Below are 20,708 nucleotides of genomic sequence, written 5' to 3' on the forward strand. Positions count from 1 at the left end.
ACTCCTCGTTCTCTCTCCGTCTCTTTTCTGTGTTTCCCACCCATAAAGAGAGTCAGAGGATGAGCACGACATTAGTTAGCGGATTTTCCGCTTTTGGCTGGATGGCGCTGTTTCCACCGATTGATTCGTTGGAGAAAGAGAATCGAAGAAGAGCAGAAGAGTTCTAACTACACATGGGTTGATGCTGGTTATGGTGTTCAGCGGCACCGTTGGCGGTACACCAGTCTTCTAGCGTCTGTCGAAAGTGACGCCAACGTGTCTCCGTTTTATCCGCGGTGCGCTGTGAATCCCTACATAGCAGTAACTGTTAAGTAACACATATGTGTGCAAAAGAGGAAAAAAACAATGTCTAATATTACTTCACCGAAGAGTGCAAATGGAAAAAGGCTAAACGCTTGTTCAAGAAGAGAACTGCTCTCCTACAGCACGCCATAAATAAGGATACTTTGCTGTGGTCACCGCTGGAGACCCATTGTTGTTAATGTGTAATTAGTTAATTTGTGTTGATTTAGCACTAGGCGCCACTGTGTTTCAGATTACGGAAGCGCTTTCGGGCGGAAAAGCTGACGCCTGTGTGTCCAAACGTCAACACAGCACATCACTCGGTCAGTCCAGTGGGTGGAGGGCGTTTATTGCGAGAGGAAAAAAATCAATCACTGGGCGTTGTATTGCATAAAGTGTGGCCCAAGTGTGGGTGGTGAAAGCAGCCGACTTGACGTGAAATCAGTGTCGTGACCAATTTTCATACCAAAACCACGCAGGAAAATATAATTTTAACAGCTGTGCTACCGCAGTGCGATTCCACAAACAAATGAGCGGAGTGGAGTTTTAGCGGCTTGGTGAAAGGTGAAATTGCACGAGCAAGAGAATAATCGCAGCAGATATAAAATCCGCGATAATCGGTAAACGTGTGATATAGGAGAATAAGCTTTGCAGCGGTAAAGCTCGTGGAAAATCCGCAAAATATAGCCTCAAGTGTTACAGCTTTACTCGCAGAGTATAATAGCGGTGTATTCGTGTTGTTAATTGACTGCATTTACTGAATTGTATTGTTTTGAGTGTGTATGAGTATGTTTACCGGCTTTGTGATGCCTTTCACGGGAAAACTCCATACAAACAGAGTTTACAGCGCATTATCAAAGGATTAGCAAACTATTATTACACGTGAAAGTCGATCAGAGGATTAAAAACAGGTCGCACATTTTCGCCATTCTCGCAATAAACGGAGAACCGAGCCGAGAGGACTTATTGGCCCTCGAGGGCGGAAGCTGTCCAACTGTCGAATACGTCAACAAAAGACAAGCACCGAAATCGTTCGAAACAGACTCGAATGTCCAGGTAGGTCAAAATGAGCTCGTTTCTTTTTCCGACTGATTGATAAGGGACTCGAGGCAATCGAATTTGTGATGATCTATTTTCGCTCGCAAGCGTCTTGGAAATAGTCACTTTGGGATGGTTAAATTTCGTTAAATATGGGTTCTCAATTCCGAAGGGTAAAACAAATTCAGTAGCCCAAGAAAGTAAAAATAGCGAAAGAAAAATAAATAGAAATACTCAGACATCGAGTTTAAAGCGCCATTAACCGATTCGCCTTTACTCGTGTTGTAGAGTGAATGTCTCTTTGACTGGTTTGCGTAGTAAATTCATTGTTCCATCCTCTGATTATTCGAAGTATAATTTTGTGTAATATTATAAAATCGTTATTTAGTAGAGTTCGCTCAGCAATCGTTCTAAAAGAACGAAAGTAATCCAAATTATTTATGAAGCACTTTTGGAGTTATTTCAGTTTCAAAGACAAATAAACACTTTTTTGCTGTCGCTTACTGCTCTGTGGGTTGGTATTAGTCAACTCTTGATTCTAGTTGCGGAGGGAATTTATGAATCCGCACCACGTCGGAATACTTTTACCGTTTATCGTTTTACCGGAATACTTTTACCGTAGGACTACGTCTTTCCTCAGTCAATTGAGGTACATTTTATGAACATCGAAAACGTTTGTGTGCGACTTTCAATGCAATTTATGTTAGTTGTCCTTCTCCTGCTAAACAGATAACTTGAAAGGCTCTCACGGCAAAAGAGTAAATTTCACATTAGTCCGTAACCATTCTGTGCAATTTTACGGCTATTAGAAATTAGGTACTTTTTATTCAGAATCTCAGTAGTTTTCATTACAAAGATATTGCATAAAAGTAATGTCGCTTTGAAGTATGTTGTAAAGAAATGTTATGAAAAAATAAAACCTGCGCTTGTGCACTTAGATTCATACTCTCATACTTGGTTTAACCTTAAAGTTTTATGGTGATAACAGTAGTGACGCATTCTGTCTCTCAAGAGGTTTGAGAAAAACCGTATCAAACCAGAAGCTTTCAGTAGGAAAATAGATTCAGAAGCTTTCCTATAAATATCCCGTTACTCACAAGCTGCTTCAGTTGAGATCCTATTTCAGTTATAGCGGAACGAATGTTGGCTAGAGTCATATATTCTACTCAATAATGTAAAACCGACTCCTTATCATTTAATCACAGTAGGGATCATCTTGTAGGAAAATAACAGAAAGTACCTAACATATCATAATTTTCAATGCACAAAATATTCAATTATGGCAGTAGTTTTTTTTTATGTCTTTCCCATTGTTTTAAGATCACAAGATCACGTTGTCAAAGATTCCTTTCCAGCAGTATCAGAATAGCATCTTTGTCGAATATCGCACAAACCATTTGATATGATTAGCAGCACCAGCTCATAATTCTACCAAGTTTTATGGAGGTTGAGACTGTGTTAAATTAACTTACTTGTTTTTTGAAAATAAAATTGAGAAAAATCGAAGTTCCTTGAATTCTTCCTCATTTCAATAACTCAAAAATCCGCTATTCATAAATGAGCGTTACCAATCAGTTGGAGCAAAAGTGCCCACAATGGTTTACGTATTATATTATTCTTATTTCCGAAAGAAGCTCCATTTTGTCGAGCATGGGAGACGATTTGGTCTGTTTTTGGTATGTAAAGAGTATGAATTGCTCGACTATTGCAGAAGTTTTGAATCATTTTGGCTAATTAGTTCAAGATAATCCAACTTATAAATCCACTCAAATATTAGAGCAGATTCAATAGGCAATAGGATCCTTTCTCAGTAAAGTTTAAAAATAAACTCAAGTATTTACTCATTCGCAATTTTTGATAGGTTGTACATTAATAAAATTTATATCAAAGAATAAATACAATCGACTCGGAATTCCCTTTGCAAACAACAATCCAAGGAAAAAGACTGAAATAGTCCTCAGCTAGTCAGGAAATTCAACATACGAAATATTTCAGATAACTGTATGTTTTTTTTTTTGACGTAGGACTATGTCTAACCGCACTATATCGACATACATTCTGCGAAAAATAAAACCCAAGGTGTAACGTCGGAATGAAAGATTGCAAACGTTAATACTGATGTAACCACATGATGGATCACAATAAGCAATATGTCGTTGGATTGATAATATGATGGACAATCTTGTGATTCTTCAGTTATCATGATCACTTCAATGTTAAACAGTGAAAATTGAATAAAAGTTCCAAGGTCTAATTTTCATGAACAATGTACCAATCACATGCTTCCAATCCTGGCACAGACTTCACGAGTAGACATCAACTGCCCGCTGTAATATCCTGTATAGCAGAGGCAAAGAAAAATTGACAAAATCTGCCCGTCTCAATAGGTCAACTAATGTTTGCTCCCATGAGCCTGGACTATTTTGATGTCTCGAAGGTGAAGCTTTTTCGGGAAGTTCCTGAAAACCTCCTCTATCAGACGGTTTAACGATCCGCTGTTAGAATGTTTTTAAAACTGAAGTCTTGGAGGAAAACACGCTGGCACAGGCAACAGTACTGCACCGAGCAATGTATGAATAGAGCGCTGGTCACCCGACTTTTATCAGTGCAGAAGAACTCGATATTCATTTGTGTGCAGTCAAGCCAAGTGAAAACTACATTGCCGCTGCGACAGACAGTGCTGTGTGCTGGGGTAATGCGACCTGGAACACAATCGAATTGCCTATTATATTGTCTTCTTCTTCTTGTTTCGTATAGTAGCAAATGTCATAATTCAATATGATTACTCGGGTGCCGCAAAATACGCTGCGCCACCGGGGACAACAAAATTCTGTACGTGTTGGTAGGGGCAGATAGCAGGGTATAAAAATTTGGTGAATTGTACAGATAAAATGTGTGTTTATTTTTGAACTCTACACCCTGTTCTCTCAGATTTATTAAAATAACTAAATATAGGGTATTCAAGAGACAATAGAAAACCACTCTCCTAGCTAGTCCCGAAGTACGATGCTGGCCTAACAAGCCAGTCGTCGTAGGTTTGAGTCTCGGCTCGGGAGAAGACTGTTAGTGTCAGTATGATCGTAGCGCTAGCCTCGCAATTGTACTATACACTTTACAGTTGGCTGCGAAGTTTGTGTAATATTAAACAGAAGGTCGAGTTCCGAATCGGAATGTAGCACCAAGGCTTTGCTTTGTTAGAAAACCAAAATACTCCATACAGATCTTTGAATAGGTAGTTGAACGAGCTGTACTGATGATTATATTTTGCTAGATAAATGAATTAAGTTCAATCCTAGTTGCATCCCGCGGAAGCGGTATAGAAGAAAACCAAATTCATTGTATCTTGATGTTAGAATTCCGACATTTGTATTTCTATTTTTTCAATTAAAAATTGTTTTGTATTAGCACCGACAAGAAATTATTACTTTCCATAACCTCACTTGTAACTGAACAACACTATGCGAACATTATTTGCTGAGGCTAATGTTGTGCATCACTTTAGCCCGGTTACTGATAAAATAAATAAATAAATAACAGACATATAACTTTCAAATATGGTATCTTCGTTGGTCTTTGGTATCATGAAACTGATTAAATTTTTTTCTGATTGATTCTGTTTACTGATAAAATGTTCAAATTGACCTGAATTGAATGTTAACATGCTCATAAAATTCTATGTCTTCTATGAACCGTGCCAAAAGTGAAACTAGCCCAAGTCAAACAGAGCCTTGAAAGGAAATATAAAACTATTGTAGTCCTACGTTGACTATGCGGTCGTTTCTTGGATACCACCCTCCTACTATTTTTCCTTTTACGGAAATGCTTGTGTCATCACAGAACATTGACTTTGTGCATCCTGGAGACAAATCAGAAAGATCTGAAGTGAGTATGGTGTACAGAACTGGACCCAAGACTGAACCTTGAGGCACACCTGCTCTGACAGGAAGTCTATCAGATTTTGAATTCTGATACACAACCTGCAGAGTTCGATCAGCAAGATAATTTTTTAAAATTTTGATTAGGAAAATTGGAAAATTAAAAGTTTGCAATTTCGCAATCAAACCTTTATGCTAAACATTGTCGAATGCTTTTTCTATGTCTAAAAGAGCAGCTCCAGTGGAATAACCTTCAGATTTGTTAGCTTGTATCATATTAGTAACTCTGAGCTATTGATGAGTAGTGGAATGCCCATGGCGAAATCCAAACTTTTCATCTGCAAAAATTGAATTTTCGTTGATGTGTGACATCATTCTGTTAAGAATAATTCTCTCAAACTCATTTAAGAAAGCAAACTGATTGGTCGATAACTTGAAACCTCAGCTGGATTCTTATCCGGCTTTAAAATTGGAGTTATTTTTGCATTTTTCCATAATTTGGGCAAATATGCAATTTTGAAGCAGCTATTGAAAAATTTTACTAAAAATTCCATTGTGCTCTCAGGGAGATGTTTGAATAATATGTTGAAGATTCCATCGTCACCAGATGCTTTCATATTTTTGAAATTTGTAATAATCGATTTAATTTCAGTCAAGTTAGTTTCAATTATTTCTGCACGTAAAAATTTCTGGGAAGAAATTAAATCAAATTGACATGTGAATTCATTTTCAATTGTACTCACGAAATTCAAATTTGAATTGTGAACACTCTCAAACTGCTGAGCAAGTCATTGAGCCTTTTGTTCATTGGATACAAGAAAACGTTCGCCACCTTTAAAGGTTTTTTAAGAATCTTCGACTGCTTCCAAAAGGGTTTTGAATATGATTGACGTGTGACGTCTGCGGACATTTGTCAAGCGAATTAGAAATTGAAGATTTTTGTCAATTTTTGGTGAATCAAATTTCACTTGAGCCTATGGAACAGAATAATTCCTAGCATCAATAATTGCGCATTTCAATGCTTCCAAAGCGGAATCAATATTCACTTCGTTTTGCAAATCTAGCTCATTATTGAAATTATTTTCAATTTGAGTTTTATAACTTTCCCAATTAGCCTTGCGATAATTAAAAACAGAGCTCATACGGTTTAGAATTGATTCATGTGATATGGAAAAAGTTATTGGAAGATGGTCAGGATCAAAGTCAGTATGTGTGATACATACGTGACTTTGATCTGTTAGTACCAAATCAATTGTTGATTAATTCCTTACAGAAGAAAAACAAGTAGGACTATTCTGTGACAAAATAGAATAGTATCCTAAAGAACAATCGTTGAATAAAATTTTGCCAATGGAATTACTTTGAGAATTATTGCATGATCTATGTTTAGCGTTAACATCGCCGATTATAAGAAGTTTTGAACGATTTCTGGTGAGTTTTTGTAAATCACGTTTAAAATGATTTTTGTGCTCGCGTGTGCACTGGAATGGTAAATATGCTGCGGCAATGAATAAAATCCCAAGTTCAGTTTGAACTTCAATTCCCAAAGTTTTGATAACTTTCGTCTCAAGATGGGGAAGAGAACTATGCTTGATTCGGCGATGAATAACAATTGCAACTCCATCGCCGGAACCCTGAATCCTATCATATCTCTGAACCACGTAATTGGGATCATATTTAAATTTGATGTTAGGTTTCAAAAATGTTTCAGGTAAAATTGCAATGCGCACATTATTTCCTGTTTAAAAATTGAAAAGCTCATTCTCATTGGCCTTCAATGAGCGAGCATTCCAATTTAAAATTTTGATTGTTTTATTTGAAAACATTGCTAAATTTCAAGTTTGAAACGATATTGAGAGTAAAATTTGTTCCAATTTGAATTGCTTCAAACATGGATTTTGCCTGCAACACGGCGTTCATAAGATGGAACATTGCCTGTTGCAAAAAAGAAAGTTTACCTGCCGTGATAGGCCACGGGCAGTTTACATTAGAAAAAATATTTTCGGTATCAATATTGGCTGGGGTAATAAATGTAATTTTATTTTCTACAGTGTTTTGCTTACCTCCCATATTAACGGTCATTTTCGAACTACCAACATTAGGCGGTATAATGTTCGAACTACCTGTAACCTGTGCATATGTTAAACGAGTATTCAAAAGAGTAGAAAAATTGGGCGGTACTGGTACGCTTGAAAAATTTGTTTTGAAGTTTGTTTTAATTGGGAAATTGAACTTTGTTTACCTTGCCTCGCCTTAACAATTGCCAAACGAACTGGGCACTGATAAAAAATCCAAACTTTGGTCTGTGCATCGATTTTTGTCCATTTCATCAGCTCGTTTAACTACAAGCGGAAAAAAGCGCTCTGAGTCTGAATCGGCATACTAATCTGAATAAAAAATATCTAATAGGACACCTAAGAATACCGAAAGATTCACAAAAAAAATATCCTCATATGAAGCAACGAGAATTGGGTGGGAATGAAACCAAACTTCTAAATTCCCTACAGAACATTAGAAACATAACAAGAAAGTTGGGAACAAAGAGTACCAGGAATTCGGGACGGCTCACTTTGCTTTTGTACAGACGGTTCTAAAATGAAGGATTCCGTAGGAGTGGGATTGTCAGGGCCGGGAAATAATAAATGTTACCTCATGGTACATTGGCCAACAGTATTCCCGGAGGAAATGGAATGCGTGAATACGTGACTGGAAAGAAATTACCGAGAAAGCTGACTCACTAGCCAGACAAAGGTTTTCCGCTAACTTTGTTGGTTCAGAACCCTTTTGTGGAGTCATACAGAGTGCTTTAAAAGTTTAGCCCAGTGAATGGAAAAAAGCAACCTGTGATATCACGAACTACTACAATCGAAAAGATTCATAAAGCCAAATCTTCAGACGAGCTTTGTTTTTTTTGGGCTCAATTAGAAAGACCAGAGCACATTCACGGGTCTGATTACAGGGCACTCTCCGAACAAGTATCATCTCAAGAATATAGGCAAACTTTTTATGGCATTGAAAGCGGAACATCGGAACATCTAGGGGAAAGTAGGTGAAGACGGACACTGCGGGTAAGATGGACACTTTTAATATTTCAAAAACTAGAATGTATTATGATAGTTGAGTGATGTGAATACCTTTTTTATAGTGTGTTAATGCTTTTGAGTTGCATTATCGGTTTTCAGAAAGCAAACTGCCAAATTTGTAAGTAAAACAAAGAATATTTTCGCGAACGCGCAATTTGATGTAATTTTTATTCCACGGAAAATAGTGAAAAACTCGTGAAACTTACGTGTTTTCATTTCTTCACAATAGTAAAGTGATTAATTAGTCTTTCCTCGGTTTTCTAGTGAAATTCAGCAGATTTTCGATGTTCCGATGAAGAGCTACGATCGTTTGAAAAATTTACAACCAGGTCGGGCAAGACGGACACACTAAGGTAGGAAAAGATGGACACACGGATTTTCCAAGAATTTTCACATGTAGCATCTGTTGTGTACTACAGATGTTCACAAAGTACACCCGCGAGAGAAACCAGCAGATATTAATCACTTAGCAGTTAGAACAGGCCATATAGGCGAAGAATTTTCGCCTTCATCGAAACCCATCCTCTTAAACTGTTCACGTGATGTATAGATGGACTCCAATAACGTAGAGTAATGTATGGCCATCACTTAACACATAATTCAAAAGAATACTTAACGTACTACATCTTTTTTGTGAGTGTCCACCTTTACCTTCGTAGTGTCCATCTTACCCACCCCAAGTGTCCGTCTTTCCCAACCATGTCAAAAAACAGCATTTTTGAAGACCCAAAACACATAAAACTTGAAGAAGGTTTACTAATACCAAAAATGATTATGAAAACAAATGACCTTAAGTTTCAATTTGTATGACTACTGCGATCTAAATAGCAATACCTAAGTAATTATTTAGATTAAACCTTAGGGTGTCCGTCTTTACCTACTTTCCCCTACACTACGAATGCCGAGTAATAAAACAACGCAGAATGCGATGAACCTGCCCATCTCACTTAGGCCGATGACATAGTAAGCGCGAATAGCGTCGCGAAGCGGTTCTCGTTGCCTTCGATAAATGTACAACTCTTTTTACGGCGGTACATTTAACCAGGCCAACGAACGAGAGTCGCTTACTATGTCATTGGCCTTAAAGTAAGTTGGGGCATTCTACAATAGATCAAATAACGGTCGTAGTGGTTCAGCCTACTACAAGGGAAAAAAGAACGGAACGGGAAGTTGCATATAAAAGGCCTGATTGTCCTATATAACCCTGTTCTATTCCATTGTAGTTGGAATGTAATTTTTTCTTTTATATATCAAAATGTAATAATCATGAGACTCAGTTATCTAAGAATCTTTCTTCTTTGAATGTGTCAGTTGTGGTGAATGTTTGGTTTAGTTGAACTGTTGGCTGAAGTTTTTGTGCAAGTCTGGACCAACAAATGATAAATTTTGAATGAAAAAGGCTAGACTTCACCGCCAAAAGATTAGTTCAAGTTTAATCATTTATGATACATTTTTCGTTGAGAGTTTTGCTAAATTTAACTCTTATCTAAACGAATAAAATAAAAATTAGAAGCAAAAATAATTTTATGTTTTTTTCCATTTAAAACTTGAAACTTGAAAATGCTTGCAGATGTTCCTTTTAATTCAAGCGATGAAGGATAAAGCTATGAGCAGCATTGAAACTATAATCAAATATAGAAAACTTATCAACAAATGCAATATAAAATTTCCTTTTTGTCTATCTATCTGAGTTTATCCAACTCAAAACAGCGTGAAGTATGTTTTTTTCATAATCAGAATTAAATTGAATATTACATTAGTATCTAGATATATGTCACGAATTTCGATGCTGATCTTAATACCATCACCTGAATAATTTTTATCGATGATGCTGAATCTATCACTTCAAAGATTTGTTTACATTATCTATTCGGGTATAAATTGCAAAATTATCATGCACTCTTCTAACAACAACAACATAAACGCAATATTTTTTCAGTAATGAGGATTATAACTTTTTTCATTCACATCAAATCAGAAAAAAATAGATCGCTCCTCAAGTTCGCGTTTCAAGACATAAATTTGAGTAAGATTTGAGCCCCCTAAACCTAAAGAGGTGTTTAAAAACCATTAATTTCAAATTATTTCTGTGATTTTAAAATTCAGAGAATAGAATTTAAACCTACTGCTGCTGCTTCAAAATTGCACTGGTCAACGGTTTTCATGTTATGCAAATCAAACAAAACCGTTTTTGCAGAGCAAAAAAAAATTCTAACCAGAATCTTTCTTTGCATGCATTTGTCAGCGGGAAACACGTCCAGCTAAATTGCAAAAGAGGCGCCGCACACCGGTACCGTGGTGCCATTTGAGAATACTCGCAGGTATCCGTCCCAGGGGCCCTAATCCTGATTTAAAGTGCATCGTTAAGCTCGGGGATGACAATTTATGTTGCCCGTGATAGCAAAACCTTCGAGCGAATTTCCAGCATACCATCTGCCGGGATGCCGCTAATCCGTTTTCCTTTTGTGACGGTTTCAGACAATTATAGCTTTTCCTTTGTGCACGATTGCGTTCTTGGTTTACTATGGCAATGTTGGAAAAATGGTATCAATTTGCGCACGAATGCCGGTTTCTAGTGAATATTCATGAACAACTAAAATGGGCATGATTTTCGTGAGTTAATTTTAAAGCTTCTGCAGAAGGTGTGATATCATTTCCCAAAAGCTTTTAAAAAAAGACCCATAACGCCTATTAGCACTTGAATCATTATGAAATCCACATAAAACTAAATTTACAGCATTTTTTGCAACTACCCAGCCAGTCGGCTGGTAAAGCCAACGAAAGTATTTCCTCCCTGGCAGTAGTGGCCAAATCACCGTATAACCGATACCGGAGGCAAATGCCTTTTTCTTCCTTCCTAAGCACACCCTCTATTAGGAAGCAGATGTTCCGCTCGTAAACGAGAAAAGAACTTTATCTTTCCCACCTTTTTCCGTACTGGATAATGATCACTCTTCTGGAGTCGGACCTGAACCAGAGGCACCCCGGGGAAAATCCTAGAATAACCTGTCCGTATTGTGCAGTGTGTGTGCGCGCTCAGAAAAAACCAAACGAGGATTTAGTGAGAGAAAACATTCCGGTTTTTTCTTTTCTACGCTTTCCTTAGATTATTTTTTTGCGAGTGGATTTTTTTTTCTTCTTCCATCGCTTTCATCGAGAACAATTCATTACGTGGAATTTCCCGCGCCGCCGGGGGACCAAACGAGAGCTAGCTGCAGAGGTACGATTTTCCTCCCGGGCGACCTCACATGCCGCGAAACTTCCACCAGCTATTTTCATCTTTCATGCGTGCGTGTGTGGCCGTGTAGGTAATGTTAGTTCTCTCTATCCACGTGGATGTTTTGCCACCAAGTAAGATGATGTTTTGCCGTTTTTCCGCGACGCTGCACATTGTTGGTTGGCTTCTATGCCGGAGAAGTGAGCTGCAAGGTCGAATCCTGAACGGTGCCGACGCCCAAGCCGACAGCGTCGTGACAAATAAATGATGACGATGATGATGCCGGGTGCTACACTCCCCCTTTGGCTCGTTCCGGCTGTGCCGTGTATGCTAACAAACCCCTTGCTTCATCTCGTTTCGGGGAGTTGTTTGCGTTGTTGCTCACTTTGCACGACTGTTTTTTTTTTCTGACGAGTTTTCACGTAGCGTCGAAAATCCACCAAATATTAGATTAGGTACATTGATTGCATTGCAGAGGGTTAACGTGTGAGTAAGGTTAGCTGATTGGTTAGATTTTGTGTCTTTGGTCGTTTCTGGATAAATACTATATGTTTAGTTGTACGCTCCGTAGAATTTATGATGAAGAGATAAACGAATAAAATGTCCAATGTCAATTCTGAACCTAGTAACTGGTAGGTTACCCTACAGGACTGTTACAATCGCCAACCAGTTACTGTCCACTGAAACCGAAAACAGCCCAAACCTTAGTTCTGAGTTTTGCACCGTGGATGCGTTTTGTGGTTCGAACTCCGGCAATGCCGAACAAGCGGTGAATGATGCGTGTAGAAATGCGCCAACGCTGGATGGATGATTGATATCGGACCAGCTGCAAACCGACGTGGTTTCGATACACTCGGACTGCAGGGCAACACGAATGCCGCAGTACGAAATGGGATGCGGATTTTAACTTGACTGATGTTTGTTACTGTTGCCGTCGTCGTTGCCAAAAATTGCTCGGTTTGTATCAAAATTGCGCATTTTGGAATGCGGAATGCGAGATTCGTTGACGTTTGCGATTTGTGATAAAATGACCGGGAAGTAGCGCCTACATCGGTTGTTGCAAATACACTGAAGTAGCTTTTTACACGAAATCACTTTGCTTGTGGGCAGTTTTCATGATATCTTCGAAATACTCTCGAAGAGCTAGGTTACTTCACCTTCAAATTTAGATGAAAATCATGAAGAAAACGAGTGAGTTCCAACAATTTCATACAAAAAGAAACTAAATTTATAAAGTGTTCAAAAACAGCTGCGTAAAAATAACATATTAAGCGACTTTAGGGGACAATTTTTGAGGATAGAAATTATATCATAGTTTTTTCGTCGTTTTCAACATATTAATGTCATTTTAAATGTGAATAATTTGAAACTACGGGCTGCTTTAAACTTCAAGACAGTTCTTCAAAAACATTGTATTGTGGTTTAACACTTCCAATGACACATTTTACGAAATTAATTTGAGGTTTTCTCCCCACATTTAAGGAAACCAATGAGGTCAAGTACTAGCAGTCACATACAATGATTAACCAGAACTTCTTTTTAATAATTATTGTCCAAATAAAAATAGATAAATCGTGTGAGCGAAAGTGAAATCCTTTACCACGAAAATAACTCACAAAAGATAAGTTATTGACACAGCGAAAACTTTTGAAAACTGTCATAATCGTGCACAATTATAGGTTTAGTGAACACGTTAGCAATCTACTAGTTGTTGTAATGCAGAAAACCAGTCACCTGTGGAACCTAATTTAATTTTGATTACAAAAAAATTCAGTCAAATGTCCCACTTGTCGATTTAGTTCCATTCCGTGCTCAACTTAAAAACGAACGGTAAAACCAATACACCAAATACATTTTCGTTCGCACGGTAAGAAAACCGTGCAAAGAATCCGTGTTATTTTGAGAAACCGTGCAAGAAGGTGTGCTTAAAAATTTTAACCGTGCAAGATAAGCATCGGTTGTACAATTTTTTTTGCACGGGGAATGCGCCTCGTGCAAAAACAAGCCCGTTAAGAAAAGTCGTATTATTTCGAGCAACCGTGCAAAGAAAGGCGTGTAAAAATCCGTGTCAAAAAAGATCGTGAGTAATTTATCGAAACGACAGGGTCACGAACCACGTGGACATATTTTGCGTGAAAAATAACATAAGTTTCCACGTGGTATTTGAACAGCCCTTTATTTGTGAACGATGCCTACTTTATATAACCCTGCAATATGCACGATTGAGCATGAGCATGAGCATGATTGACCGCCCGCGGTTGCTACTCCGTTATTGCCAGATCAGCTGTAATTACACAAAGAACCAACAGATGATGTTTGGGACCAACATGCATCCTCAATGTGTAAAAACAGGCGACCTAAATCTTTATTTCAGGCAATACCAGCGCCAGCCGCATCCGAATGCAGGTCAAAGAAGGAGTTTGTATAGGAATATGTTGACGTGATACTCGCTTTATTGGAAGCCGAGAACACCTCTGCACTTCCACGAGAAATCACTGGGATGTTGGAGAAAGGGAAAGGTATACAGCAGGGTTCGTTTTGGTAAACGATGCGCTAATTTCGAATGTCGGGTTCTTCAGAACAAGTGTCGCGCCTTCAAGTTTATTACATCCGCCACGATATTCATAATGTGATTCGAACTTATTTAGTTTGATAACGTAATACCGCAACAATAAAACGTACGCGAGGATACAGGACCTTTGACTAAACCGAGACAACTTAAAACTACCGTATATCTCCTCGTAAGGTGATGCTCTTTATACCTAAAACTATTGCGCGTTGTTGATCTATCTGTAGATAACACGATCTCATGGAAGGTATCGACGCGGAGGTTGAAATGATATTTATCGACTGAACGAAATCTACTTTGATTTGCGATGTAATAATTTAGATGAAACGCGCGAGCAGTCTCCGGCTTGACGTTGATGAAGATGAGAAAGATATGATGAAATATCTGGGTTCACTTCGCGAAATCACCACACGCAGGAAGTCCATATATCAGCAAATCTCTCCCGGGCTGAATACGCGTTTACACCGAAGCGTTACGAACAACCGCTTTAATCCCCTCGGCCGACACATACGCGCAGGAACTCGACGTTTACGTCGATTATCTCTTAACGATGTACGCCTAATACGCCTAATAAATATGAAGCAATGTTCCATGCATCCAAAGCCTCAACAATTTACAAAATGCAAATATACATATTAGCCAGAATATATTTTCAAACTTGTTGACAAAGTGCCGAACTAGTCATAAATATAACATTTTATGTAAAACAACTGGTCAAAAAAAAAGCTAAAACAATCAAGAAATCAAAACATATGATTCCTGGGAAACACATACTCCAAACTCCACAAACCACACTAACACTTTGTGGACAAAAACAAAACTTGTTACTGAAACCCTGCGGAAAAAATATCGCGCACAAAATTTCAATGATGAAATCAAAATCTCTCTGTATCTACTTTCTCACAAAAAGTAAAACTAGAAACAAGCACCAAAATATCATTTTACAATACAGACAAGACAAAACGTATACTTAGCTTTCATCTCTTCATTTTCCAGTTGTTTTTTTCATCATTTTTAGACTTTTCTTTAAATGGAAGTACAGTGGCAACATGCATGTATGCCTTCACACACTCGTTTAATCCATACAACATTTCATTCGTTGAAAAGAGATAACACATAAACACTGTAAACGGCGATGCATGGTTTTGATCTTATTGGCGAATTTTCACTTCAAGTTTAATTAGATACAAGCCAAAAATAATTTGCACTATGCCAACGAATAAATTCCTAATGATTCAATCACTATAAAACTATATGGAGCAGCTGCTCGAAAAACACTCTCCTTATTGTATGCAATAACACCACACACTCCACACTTTCAAACCGTCGCCAAGACAGCGATAGAAAAAAAAACAAGAAAAAATAAACACTTTGGTGAATCGAAATAGCAACGCAATAATATTCAATTTTTACAATTAAATTCCCTTTTTTGTGGAACTTCACACTTTTCGCACTCAGCACATTGCAATAGAACACCTGTATATGTGTTTAACAATTCTTTAAGTGTAAAATAACCGAAAATCACCAAATAATGTGATGATTTCAAAGCAGGAACCAGCTGGCCAATCTTGATCACGGCGTCGCACAACCATCCGCGAACTTTTCCAAAAATTAAAACAATTGTAAATTTAGAAAATAAACTCACTCCGCGATAACATCTATAACGCACATGCACAACTAATTTAAACAATTTTTCTTCGGATATAACATGCGAGCGAAAAATTTGTGCGTCCGATTTCGGTCATGGCTTGCTTCCTCTAACCCTGCAATATGCACAATTCGAACAAAAAACATTTGAATTTGAGAAATTTCCATAAATTCAATCGTGGTGAGGAATATTGTGAAAAGATGGGGTCACGAAGATAATATAATGCCAAAATCTTTAATTCCACTTTTATACTGTGAAGTGTAGCATCAAACAGTGAGTGTAATAATGGAATAGGAACATTCCAGTTTCCAAATTGATTCAACGTTCAGACGCATTTCGTGCCAGCTCGACTGAGAGACTGACAGCTCTATCTCAGAATTCAATGAAGCTTTGTAGGTGTGTAGGATTTACTAAATCCAGCTACTGTGCATGCATTTTTTTCAAAAATTTAGATGGATGGGCTGGAGTTTTATTATTATTATTGTTATTATTTGGTATATTCACCAACAGGCAAGCAGGTGCCCTAAGGTTGTAACTAAAAGTTAACAATTAAAACATCTTCAGAGAGTCAATACAATATTACATATTACAAACAATATTACATTTGAACTAGTCAGATCTTGAAAAAAAAAACGATATCGCCGACGAACGCTTCGAGATAAATTAAAGTCGAATAGAGACCAACCATTGCGCCAAAAATTCCGTACTTAGTTCGTTGATCAGGCAATCGTAGCATTGAATTGTTTTGCAGAGCACGAGGTTGCACGTTTATATTCACTTGTTCCAAAAGAGCGGGACAGTCTATGCGGCCTTGTAAAAGGTCTGTGATGAACAATGGCCGTGTCTCTACGGAAAGACAGAAGCTCCAAACGTATTAATAAGCAGCGACTTACATAGCTAGGTAGACGATAGCGATCCGTCCATGGCAGCTTACGAAGAGCGAATCTCAAAGAGCGCCGTTGAACTGATTCTATTCTTTCCATGCCATTGTTGTAATGGGAAGTCCAGACGACCGAGCAGTACTCCAGTATAGAGCGAAAAAATGCGCAATACAATGATTTAAGGCAGTAGATATCCGTAATGTCTTTAACGATCCAGAAGATGAATCTCAGAACTCTAGAGGCTTTGTCGACAGTAAACGAAATGTGAGGCTTGAAAGTGAGCTGGGAATCCAAAATTACCCCCAAGTCTTTTACTTGGTTTACGCGCTCGATTTCAGTTCCTAGCCAAGCGTAATATTTGTAATGTGTAGTCTGTTTTTTCGCGATAATGATGTAATCGAGCATTAGGATGGATTAACATCCATACGGCTCAGATGGCACCAATCGGCAAAAATATCTAGCTGACGTTGAAGAAAGTGACAGTCTTCAATTGTGTGAACTTGAAGATAGAGTTTGAGTTCATCCGCGTAAGACAACCGTGGTCCTTTAATAACTAGGTTCACGTCATTAAAATAGAGCAGGAAGATAAGCGGTCCTAAGTGACTTCCCTGCGATATTCCAGACGTAGGGATTGGCAATCCCTAATAGCAACGGTTAGACGGCGAACGGTAAGATACGATTGAAACCATAGTAAAAGATTCCCGTTGATTCCAAGATTGTCAAGTTTTGCAATGGCTAAGCGATGGTTCAGTTTATTGAAAGCAGCTGTCAAGTCAGCGTAAATGACAACCGTCTGAGCACGTTTTACCATACTGTCACTGATGTACAAATTGAGGCAAAGCAAATTAGTGTCGATGGAGCGACCGGCTGTGAATCCATGTTGGTCAGTGCTCATGACAAGCTCGAGCAGTTTGGCAACAGCACAGAGCGAGGTGATGCCACGATAATTGCTCACATCGTTTTTGTTTCCCATCTTTTGTGCTGGAAACATGTGCGCCGATTTCCAGCAGGACGAGAAGACACCGAAAGTGACATATAGCACATGCAGAAGCAGAGATATTAGGTTATCAATCTGCGTTTTAAGAAACGTCGACGGAGTCCCGTCAGGACCAGACCGATGTCATGACAACTGTTTCCTGAAGCCGTCGCTGATGATGATGGCGCTAGTGTTGAAAATAAGATCATAAGTTCCGTTCATTGTGCCGCTTGTGTTACTGTACGAATGTATTGCGTGCTCCCAACTATATTGGATATATAGCTCTCCAGAACGTGTTGAAACATGTTTGAACGTGACCATTTATGTCCTGCACAAAATCCATAAAACGTTCAAAACGAAACAGTCGTTCTCCGATTTTTGCATTTCTTCACACCACTTGTAGCAACAGTTGATCTCGCATGGACGGAGCTTATTCGGCTGTTTCGCAAGCGCTGACAGCCTTTTGACGTGTAATCGAGCCAGAGAGCTAGAGAAAAACGGCTTCAAGCAGAATGTATGGGGATGACGATCGTGACAGGGATGTAGTCAGGATCCGGGTTTAATGATGCTTTATATGCAGGCTCTAGAAATCATCATCGCGTCTAAATGAAAGATGTTCAAAGTTTGACCGGATCTTGGGGTATTTTCGGCGGCACGTTCAACGTGATGATCACTTAGTGTCTCGTCAATGAACACGCTGGCAAATTTCTCGGAGAAAAGCTGACAGATGTCCTACAGGGTAGTTGCCTCCTTACCGTTAAATGTCATAGAAGAGGGTATACCACCTTCATGTCGTTGTTGATTGACGAACCACCAAAACTGCTTCGGACGAGACTTAAGCTTTCTCTGTAAATCTTGTTGATATCGGAGAAAGCATCGTTTCGCAACACTTTTGTAAGTGTGGTTGATACTCACGTAATGACGTTTTAGGGACAGTGTACGGTGCTTAGTAATTTTTTTCAAGGCAGCTCTCTTCTGGGATTTCAACTGCCAAAGTTCTCTCGTTTGCCACGGTTGTCAGGGCGCAGGATGCTGGCACTTCTTTGGGACGTATCGGTCGGTGGCATAGGCCAATACGTTGGATATAGTTTGAGCGGCGTCATCGGCATTGACGGAGTCAAAAATAGAGTTCCAGTCGAGCTCGGAGAAAAACTCAGCGATACTCTGGTAACCGGCCTTGCGGAAATCGTAAGATACGGTAGCGGATGCAGTGTCAAGGTCGCGTTTCAATTCGGCGTTTATAGTTACTAATAATGGTGGGTGGTGGGGGACTATTTTAACCAATGGAGCAGGGGCCTCGCATGAATATGGGGCCGTGTCCTGGGTGCTCACAAAGCAGAGGTCTAAAATGCGGTTGTTCTGGTTGGTAATATGGTTAATTTGAATGAGTGTGGCTGAGCTATAACAATCCAAGGGTAAAGCAGCGTTAGGATGAATGCTCAAATGATTCAGGTCCGGAAAGAAAAACCCGTCTCGAAATTCTCTCCATGAAATCCGGGGAAGATTGAAATCGCCGAACACCATAACTTCATCTGTTGCTTTTGCGGTTTCCAACACTGAGAGGACTGATTGGCAATGAGCATCAATCAATCCACGCTTATGTACTCTATCCGGAGTTATGTACAGAGCGCAGAGAAACAACTTACGATCGCCCAGTTTGATCGCTGCCCAAACTTGTTCTAGGTTCGAAGAGACAGCATCCACTAAAGTTTTGGCTTCGAACTTGGAATTAACAGCCACGAGAACGCCACCACCAGTAGATTTGCGACTATTGTCGGCGCTCCTATCACAACGGAAAACCACGTAGTTATTTCCAAACACTTTGCGAGAAAGTGTGCGTTAGTCCAGCCATGTCTCCGTAAGAACTGTGATATCGTAGCAAAGATTCGCTACGGCAACGCGGAAATCATCGACGCTGTTTATACCGTCGATATTCTGGTAGTTCACGTTGACCTCTTGGTGGCGGCTAGAAAGCGGGCTGCTTGTTGGTCGTGTTGTTGATGTACTGCTCGAAGTGCCGGAAATGCAGTTTGAATGTGAAGCGGTATCAGGCATCTATTGGGACGAATCGTAATAATACTTGCTTGCTGAAGCAAGTTGGAAGCCTCCGATCCACATCTGCCCTCAGGACCGAGACGACTGTGGCGAGCGCTAGCTGCAATAGGCGCGACTGGGGCAGAGGAACCGAGGGCTTCCATGTTGCTTTTCACATTGCGTCCCGGTTGCAGCCAGGCTTTGTTTTGCTCATCTTCATCTTAAAGAGAAAACAGTTTTCTTCCCTCTTAACAACTGTGAGCTTACATTCAATGTGCATCACACCACCTGCAGTAGAGAGAGCGCAGAGTAATAGTTTCTCTGACGAAAAAACGCTCCTAATTTGACAGAGCAAAAATCCAGTGAAACTCTTGTAAATTGATCATCCGCGCACGCAGAATTATTAAATAAATTGCTCGGCTACCAACTGAGCATCGCGTTACCGTTCTCATAGCTCTGGGGTGCGGCAAAAACAGTTTAAATTCGAACTTTCTGCAGAATACGCACCCATGGTAAGTTGTGAAACTTCCTATAATATTGAATTCGAAAACGGTTAGGATGTGGCTTCAATGTGAACCTAAATGTTTTGATATTTGGCCAACTTCTCTTCTAGTAAAGAAGAAGCTAACGAAAACTACTCCCTCTTAAGCTGAGAGAGCAAATACATGTTTATCCCTAACACGTGATGTTAGAGAGTGAAAAGGAACTCTGCGACTGAAATACTCTACGCCTAAATGTGGATAATTACTCACTCTGTGTGAGAGAAAGTCTAGTTCTCCAAGGGCTTTGGCAGGTAGAAAAGGAAATTTGGGCAAAAGAAGAAGCCTGGTTGCAGCTGCATTCCAATATTGGAGGGCTCGTTATCGACGCTGAAATTTAAAAAAGTGTCGCAAAGCAAAGAGCAATCGAAACGCGTCTGAGTCGAACACTTGCCTAAGTTAACAAGCTGGAAGACCCTCTCTGTTTCTCTGAACTCGGTCCCGAGAGGGCTCTGTTAGGGGGAACACTGACGAAGAACGGATCGTCGATTCTCGATTCTCGAAGATGGTAGAGCCGAGACTGAGTCACCTCCCTCCCATTAAACCTTATTGCGTGCGTCCCGGTA

The 20,708-nt window shown here is 39.3% G+C and overlaps 2 protein-coding genes across 2 annotated transcripts in view; one reads left to right on the top strand and one right to left on the bottom strand.

The window, feature by feature from the left end:
* The first annotated feature begins 235 nt into the window (after positions 1-235).
* LOC129726608 (uncharacterized) overlaps positions 236-20,708 on the top strand; it is a 143,642-nt gene continuing 123,169 nt past the window's right edge. Inside the window, exon 1 of the mRNA XM_055683520.1 lies at positions 236-1,338. The gene's annotated coding sequence lies outside the window, so the exon portion shown is untranslated. The remainder of the gene's footprint in view (positions 1,339-20,708) is intronic.
* LOC129728251 (uncharacterized) lies at positions 17,189-17,566 on the bottom strand. The gene has a single exon (XM_055686674.1). It carries the CDS (start codon positions 17,564-17,566, stop codon positions 17,189-17,191), a length of 378 nt encoding a protein of 125 aa, XP_055542649.1.

The sequence above is a fragment of the Wyeomyia smithii genome, chromosome 3 (genome assembly GCF_029784165.1).
Source record: "Wyeomyia smithii strain HCP4-BCI-WySm-NY-G18 chromosome 3, ASM2978416v1, whole genome shotgun sequence".
Taxonomy (NCBI): Eukaryota; Metazoa; Arthropoda; class Insecta; order Diptera; family Culicidae; genus Wyeomyia; species Wyeomyia smithii.